The sequence below is a fragment of the Bubalus kerabau genome, chromosome 1 (assembly GCF_029407905.1).
Source record: "Bubalus kerabau isolate K-KA32 ecotype Philippines breed swamp buffalo chromosome 1, PCC_UOA_SB_1v2, whole genome shotgun sequence".
NCBI lineage: Eukaryota > Metazoa > Chordata > Mammalia > Artiodactyla > Bovidae > Bubalus > Bubalus kerabau.
This window is the reverse complement of record NC_073624.1, coordinates 101482547-101490921: the sequence shown is the minus strand read 5'-3', so window position 1 is coordinate 101490921 and position 8375 is coordinate 101482547. Positions and strand designations below refer to the sequence as shown.

At 36.5% G+C, this 8375-nt stretch overlaps 1 protein-coding gene across 1 annotated transcript; it reads right to left on the bottom strand.

Moving 5' to 3' along the window:
* Positions 1–432: 432 nt before the first annotated feature.
* Positions 433–8090, bottom strand: KERA (keratocan). Its single transcript, XM_055566391.1, has 4 exons — positions 7992–8090; positions 7768–7818; positions 5541–6434; positions 433–1386 (listed from the first exon to the last, which is right to left on the bottom strand). The coding sequence occupies exons 3-4, from the start codon at positions 6424–6426 to the stop codon at positions 1214–1216; spliced, it is 1059 nt and encodes a 352-aa protein (XP_055422366.1). The 5' UTR covers positions 6427–6434; positions 7768–7818; positions 7992–8090; the 3' UTR covers positions 433–1213.
* Between the last annotated feature and the right edge of the window lie 285 nt (positions 8091–8375).

Sequence of the window (8375 nt, the reverse complement as noted above, 5' to 3'; positions counted from 1 at the left end):
ACTTTCATTAATGTAGTGGCTCACAAATGTATATGATCCTTTTTCTAAGGAAATATATCATATTTATAGGATTTTTCAGAATAATGTCTGGAAAATTATATATAAATAAATGTATTAATCTGTATGGAATACTTATTGTTAATAACATGTATTTAACATAGTCGGAAATATAGGAAAACTATACTTTGTTACTTAACAAAATCTTGTTTTGTTTTTTGACACATGAGAAACAGGTATGTCTAGTGATCAGAATATAATTTTTTTCTTATGTTCATTGAATAAAAAAGGAAAATGGGAAATATATATTTTAATATATTCATGCTAGAAAAGTGGAAATAATTGTTATCATAAGACTTTTTATTAAAAATCTATTCTTTATAAAACTTGTGAATAAGCCTCCTAAAATAAATATTTTACTTCTGTTTTGTTAGAAAGCATTCATTCTTTTTATTTAAAAAATCCAAAGAAACACTGGCAAATATAAGAACTGAAGAATTTGCAATTAAGTGGATTTCAAGTGTTAAAACACTAAAATTCTCTCAGAAATGCGTTAAAATAAATGTAGGACTTTAACTGCAAGAGTATGCTATACTATACCTAAGCACAGCAGGTATAAGAAATAATAATGAACTAAAAATTCCTATTGCTTTGTTATTTAGTATTAAATAGCTAAAATTTTCTTGCTATAAAGTATTCGATGCATTTCATAACAATTCTTGAGCTAAATATCAAAATGATACTTACAAAAGCTACTTAACAATATGAATCTATGTCTTTATAATTATGATAAAGAAATATCTCATTTTTTCTTTTTCTCTAGAAATTTCTACCTCTTGTTAGATTGTTGTGTTGTACCATGATTATAGTATCTGCATAAGCAATTTTGAACATGTGCAAACAAATACATCGTTTTTATTGCATAACAATGTATTTGCATTAATTGGCATTAGTAAGCTGTGAAAGAGACAAAAAGGAACTATCTTTGAGTTGATAAACTATCATGACTCTGTGTCCTGTTTTATTAAAGAAAAGCAGGCTGTGCTATATATGGGGAAAAGCAACTTTGATTAGAAAAAATAAGTTGTACAAATAAAAATAGTGGCCATATAAGCAATTAGAAAAGTGATTTTTATCTTACACCTATGAATGGTAACCAAATTTCATGTCAGAAATCTGAACTCATTAAATGAATTTTAGATTCTTGAAGACACATTTAAATAATGACAGCCTGAAGGAGCCTGAAGCAGGTCATTAAATCCATAGGGATTGGTGGTTTGATTTCATTTCCATCCAGACGGAGGTAGCGAAGATGAGGTCCATAACTGAAGGAATCTTCCACAGGTAGTGTGGTAGAAGTTGAAGGACATATTACAGATACGTTCACATCTATGGAGACAAAAATAGTATGAATGAATGAACCAGAATGCAAGAGACTAAGGATGGGAAGACCAACATGCTATTAAACAGTCCTATGGAGGGCATAGTGGCTTGGTCTATGAAGGTGGCAGGGAAACATTCTTTTTGTCTAAGTTGAAAGTTATGGACAGAAAAAAATGTGCAATGTACATATACTAATGTCAGTCCATATTTTGCTATACTTAATACACAACACTAGAAAAGACATATAGTTAAGAACTGTGATGGAAACAAAGGTATATATGATGTATCACTTGTCTTCTTCCTTTGACAGGCCAGAAAAGGTGTGATTAGATTACTGTAGAGTGAGAAAGGTAGTATTTGGGCATCAGAGGTAGAAACAGTGGTTCAGAGCTGGTACTAAATTAATGGGTAGGTGTGTGGGCAGATGGATGAATAGATGGATGTTAAGGCAGAGAGTCAGTCTATTATTAGAGAAAGTGCTTGAAAGCTACCTTTAAAATGCAAACACAAACTAATCATACATGATGACGTTTTTTCTTTTAAAGTACAATTAAAAATAACTTTGTATACATGATACTTGCCGAAAACAGCCTTGAATCTCCATACTTAAGTGTATTTAACTGGGAAAAAACATTTGCCAAGAATTGAATTACAAAAATTCAAGCCAGGAAATATCCTGTCAGCCTCTTCACATTGTTAGGATGTGAGAAATCGTGCACCTGCCTTGGATCAGAGCCCTTGGCAGCAGCGTCTATACTGAGATTTAGGAGCATTTAGCAGAAAAAGGTGTGTTAAACCAGCAAAATACTGATGGGTGTGCTTAATAACTGATCTCAAATGAATCCTTATACTCCCTTTATCCCATTTTGCAATTGTGTTGAGCAAGAGATCTTCCCTTAGAAGATAAGACCCACCTCACTTTGGCAATGACCTTCCTTTTGTGTCCTGTGGGCGCACACTGACTCATATTGAAGGGTTTTATGCTTACTGCAGAGGTGCTTTGCTCTGATTGTATACCATTTTGTAAATTTAACTTGCTAAAAGTAATGACTTGCATTGTATAGCAGATTTGTGTATAGCAGATATAGAAGATTTTTCTTCACATACATTATCACCTTATCGTGATGCAACTTTTATTGAACAACATTCCCTACCCGGGTATTGCTAAAATAGTGACTCAGGCGGGTAAGGTCGTGTGCATCAGGTATTTCATTAAGTACGTAGCTGAGTCCCACCCTTTTCCAACTGCACAGGGTCACTTTGCCCACTGGGGAGATTATATCCTTTCTGATATGTTATCTCTTATCTTTATTACCCTTATTACCCATAACCCATGCATGTCTGAATAACTAGAATGTAAAAAACAAGTGTTCTAAATGTAATTATATTTTCATGAAATAATTGTAATGTTTCTGAGAGAGTACCAAGAAGCAACTTGTTTGAATAGGTAACATCATTGCCACATGTAAAGTCCCTACGGCATTCAGAAGAAATAAACATTTCTATCATTTTGGATAAAAGTTTGCTGTCCTATAAACTCTTCATATAAAAGTTATGTCTCTGGGAAACCAATTTATTAACAACTAGAGTAGATTATGTGGTAAGAGAACTAAGTACTTTAGCAGTCACTATAACGCAGTGTGATATAATCATGAGCCAAGAACTCTTGCCAGGGAAATTCTTCTTTTCCATTTATTTTCTTGGAATATAAAAATAACTGTGCTGGATATCTACATTAAGAAATAAGTAAATCAATTTCTCTATGTTGACTTTGCAGCTGTGAAAATGATTTTTACCTCCGTTGCTAGAAATTTGTCTTAAGTCTTGTACTCTAGAGATTGAAGAAAATGTCCTATGATTATACTGTTGGACTGAGAAAGATCACCTAAGGGAAACCTTGGATTCAGGCCCTGTCTATTATACTTACCCTTTGTCCTTGGCAAAATACCCTCAACTAGTTGAGCCTCAGTTTTTCTATCTTCAGAAATTCATAATAGCACACAGATTCCTTTGAGGGTTCATTTGTGCTTCTCAAAGTGTGGACCAGCAGTATCCGTACTACCTGAGAACTAAATGCTTAGACCCCACTCCAGACTTACTGGGTCAGAAACACAGAGGCTGGAGCCCAGAAGTCTTTTATAAGCCTTCCAGGTGATTCTGAAGCACATTAAGGTGAAAGGTGGGAAAACAGAAAGACATGAGAAAACTTCGATGAAAAAAAGCACTCAGAGTAGAAGAACAGAGTCCTTCTCTTCTTCGGGTAACCTTGTACAGCTATGTAATTACCTTGCATGGGGGCCCAACCATGTGTTGGATTTTACTACCTCACTCCTGAACACTCTCATGCGCATAGGCCCAGTTCAGGGGAATCCCCAATTCACAAACAGGGATCTATGTGGAATCCCTTTATAAATTGACTTCCTACCTCAAATGTCTATGGGACTTTTGTTGTCAGGTAAGGAATGCACCTGTAGAAGCATAGAACTTTTGTCAGGAAAAATTACATTTATTTAGGTTGATATTGGGCTTTCCAGGTGGGTCACTTGGTAAAGAATCCACCTGCAGTGCGGGAGACCAGGGTTCAATCCCTGGGTCAGGAAGATACCCTAGGGAAGGGCATGGCAACCCACTCCAGTATTCTTTCCTGGAGAGTTCCATAGACAGAGGAGCCTGGTGGGCTACAGTCCATGGGGTCACAAAGAGTCGACATGAATGAGCAACTAACACACACACACACACACACACACACAGGTTAATATTGGCTGCTGTACTATTTGGTTCAGTACAACAGATTCAACTATTAAGATATTTTCCTGTTGCATCTTTTGCTTTAACTATAAGATTAAACAATGTGTCTCATTACCATGGCAAAAAAATCACTGCTGTGGCAGCAGCCTGCTCATAAGTTCCTGGATTTTATGCTCAAGTGTGCTGTTAGGAAAAAAAAAAAAAAAAAAAAAAAAAAAATATATATATATATATATATATATCAAATAACTGAAGAATACACAGTGCAAAAATGGTCTGTTCTTACAAGTGGGATATTTATGTAATTATTTGCTTAAATAAAAGTTTAGTGAGTGATAAGCAGGCAGCACAACCTTCTGACAATTATCTGTGTTACTTTCCTACAAACCATCCAACTGATTCTCACTTTAAGAATGTATTTTATAAAGTTGTTCAGAAGGCCCCCCCTCAAGATTATCTTCCATAAGGGCCTGTTCGAGGATAGAGCATTCCTGGATACTTGACAGGCTGATAGCATAGCCTGTAGCTGGACCAAGACATTGTCCACTTCTACACCAGAGTCAGCCTGGTCTCAGGCATAATTGTGAAGATGCCAAGTTTGCCTTTAATGTCTCTAGCTTCTTCCCTTCACGGCATCTCTACCTCCGAGGCACACTACACTCATCTCTCTCGTATAAAAGCTATTTTCAGGAAAGGAGTGGGTATTCTACCTCGTTGATTGCCATTAGACCTAAGGAATTGCCACCTTCCAGGGACATTTGTTTTGTTTTCATTTGAGCAAAACCTTAAGGTACAATATTGGTTCCCAATGCATGGTCCCTGAAACAGTAATCTCAGCATCTCTAGGATACTTGCTAGCTATGAAAAGTCTCAGGTCCCACCAGACCTACTAAATCAGAAACTCTGGAATGAGGCCACCCATCTACATACTCCAAAGTTTGAGAAACCCACTGATCTAAAGCAGAAACTTTAATTAGGGTGATTGTAGGCATCAGCTCTCTGTAGTCTTTAAGGCTGGGGTCCCTTCTTGATACCTCCTAAATCATATTCCTTCTCTTACTATCCATGAGATTGTTTGTGCCTGGTACATTTTCTTCAGTAAGTCTGTCCACTGAGGCAGGAATATCAGAATCTAGTCGGAGTAAAAGAAGATAGAGACATTTAGTTTATCCAACAGGTAATATACCTCTGTAGATTACTAAAATCAACTTTTCAATCTAAGATTTTAACCTCTTGGATCATTGACACTGTGACTAAACAAAACTTGAAAATAACGCTTTAAAAAAATCTAAAAGTACAAGAGTTGGAATAAAACACCAACGTTATTGAAACAACAACAACAACCACAAAAGAAGATATAGAGTAAACTTAATGAGTATCTTAGTCAACGACACACCCTGATGGTTACTTACTTCTAATTTTGTTGTGATCGAGATGAAGGTGCTGCAGATGAGCACTGATTTTGGGGACCTTTGTGAGTTGATTGTGAGACAGTTGAAGATCTAGAATTGATGATACATTAAAACCACTAGAAGGAAGGCCAGCATCAGATAATTTGTTGTGGTTGAGTCTCAGGAAGGCCACTTTAGGAATCACATTAAAATAATTTTCTGGTATTCCTTCAATGGAATTATTGTCTAAGAACAGCTGCATTGTATTGGCTGGTAATCTTGGCGGCATATTCCTCAGGGCATTCTTAGCCATGTTTAGCTGCATGAGGTTCTTGAGTCCCTTAAAGGTGTCTCTCTGAAAGGCATTGTCTAATAGCTTATTGTGCTGCAGGTCAAGAAGGGTCAGGTTCTCCAGATTGCTGAAAGTCCCTTGAGGAATTCTGGACACCTTGTTTCTAGCTAATTGTAATTGTTCTAAGCTTCTTGGCAATGGAGAAGGTACCTCCTCTAGCTCATTATCTTCCAGAAACAAGAAAAGCAGCTTCTTCAGTTGGCTCAGGGCTCCCTTTTCAATTCCATAGTTGGTTATTTTGTTCTTGTTTAGGTTTATCCATCTCAGCTGGGTGGCATTCTCGAATGGCTTCTCAGGAATGGTTTCTATCAGGTTGTTTTCAAGATAAAGGTACCAGATCCTTGATGGTATAGCAGGGATTTCTTTGAGACCTCGGTTTTCACAGTACAAAGCAGTAGGGAAACTGGGAGGACAGAAACATTCCCTGGGACAATCGAAATCATGCATTGTCCAGTCCTCTGGATCACTTGCCTCATAAACCTGTCTCACACTTCGAGTCCACACTGTATCTGTTACGAACAACACCCAGAGGATGAAGCAGATTGTGGTTGCCATTATAGTATCTAGAATAAGGGATACAATAATTAGAGGTTTAAAAAGTTTGACCTTTCGATAACTGCATGCACCAAAATGACAGGTAAACATAGCTTCTTTGGTGAGTGGGGAGGGAGGGATGTAAAGACTTCACAGCTTTTGATGCATAGTTATCAATCATTACCCATCTATTTAGTGAGCACTATCTGCAAAGCATTTTCAAAAAGTGAAACTGACTCACCAACTTGTAACTTTCCAGTTTTAACACAATCACGATGAAAACCGAGTAAGAAAAAGCAAATTTTAGGAACTCTAAGTGCTTTTCCATTTCAAGCTATTTAATACAAGGAAGTTAACTGAAACCCAGAGTTGAACACACAAGTACAAAAAAGTGACCTTTTAATAACTCAAATTTAGAGTCTACATTGTTCCTAAGAAGTAGGCATATGCTTTTACTTTTGCTCCTAAATGAGCAGAACATCTGGATGAGATTTCCCAGGCTCTTTGGCCCTTGAACCAAAGAAATAGCGAGATCAAAGAACATTTTAGCAGGTTTTTTTGTGAAGGAAGGTTTTAGGATTTGAAGAAAAGTATGTGATTAATCGCTTGCTCTGTTGCCCAGCTTCTCAGGTAAGTTTTATTTTGGGGGTTTAGGAAAATATTTCTAATATTTTAATACAAGATCAAGCTGTTTAGCCAAGAAATTTGGATTATGAAACTCTCTCTAGACAGATATAGATATAGACATAGACACAGATATAATCACACTTACATAAGTGGCATTACCATGGTCGGTAAGAAAGAAAACAAAAGAACATGCTTAGGGTACAGGTGATCTCCATAGTTTCAGTATGGCTGCTAACAAGCATAGGTTAACACTTACTGATATGTGAGACATTTAAAAGACAGAAATCCTCCCAGCTGAGTATCAGCAAGGCTATGGGAACAAAGAACTATCCTAATGTGAAAAATATATGTGTGTGTGTGTGTGTGTGTGTGTGTGTGTATCTATATAACAGTAACATTCATTCTGACCAAGGTACATTTAGTTCAAATGCTTAGTAATAAAGACCAAATAAATTTTATTGATTCCTTAGGAAAAGATAAAATAAGCATCATTTAGAAATGCTGATCTTTTGCTTTTGACACTAAATCGAGGCAAGAGCAAAGCTGCTTCCTTGAGCTGTCAAATTTCTTGTGATTGCGGAATGCTCCTCTGGTTATCCTCCAGACACATTAAAACATTATTTTTTTCATAATAGGGATCTGCTTTAGTTATTGACGCTTTAACCCTGCCTCAGACGAATCATAACTTTGAATTCTTAACTTTAAGAGTTACGAAAATTGTAAAAAATAATTTACCTTGCTGTCCAGGAATGTATCGCTGAGTCCTGTGTCTGGAGCTGAAGTTTGCTAAAATCAGTTAAGGAAAAAAAAATAAAAGAAAACTTTGACTAAGGGAATTTGTTTTTATTTTATGCTGTCAAGCCTTCTATGAGGAAAAAATACAATCTCCTCTGACCAGTCACCATGAACACCTTTGATCTATTGTTTCCACTTTGACAGAGCCTCAGAACACTGCTTACCTCAGTTCTTGGATCTTCTTCTTCCCTTTCTATTGGTCACTGCTCATTCATAGTAATGGATTGACCCAGGCTCCACGGTTGTGTTTTTATAAATCCTCCCTAATATATATGCATCCATGGCTCCAGCTTTAACCCCTCCAACAACCACAGCACTTCAGTACCTAGGCAGCCCAGCACAGAAAATTCTGACTTTAATCTCAAGAACCCATAACAAAAATTCAGTGCCAGTTTCAAACTCTGAGTTCACAGTCCCAAAGATATCGTTATGCAGTGATCTGGAGTAACAGCAAGAAACTAAAAGCAGTTTTAATTTCAAGTACAACAAAAAAGAGATTTAAAAGCATTTTTCTTTTTTTAATTGGATACAAAGAAATAAGGGCCAAT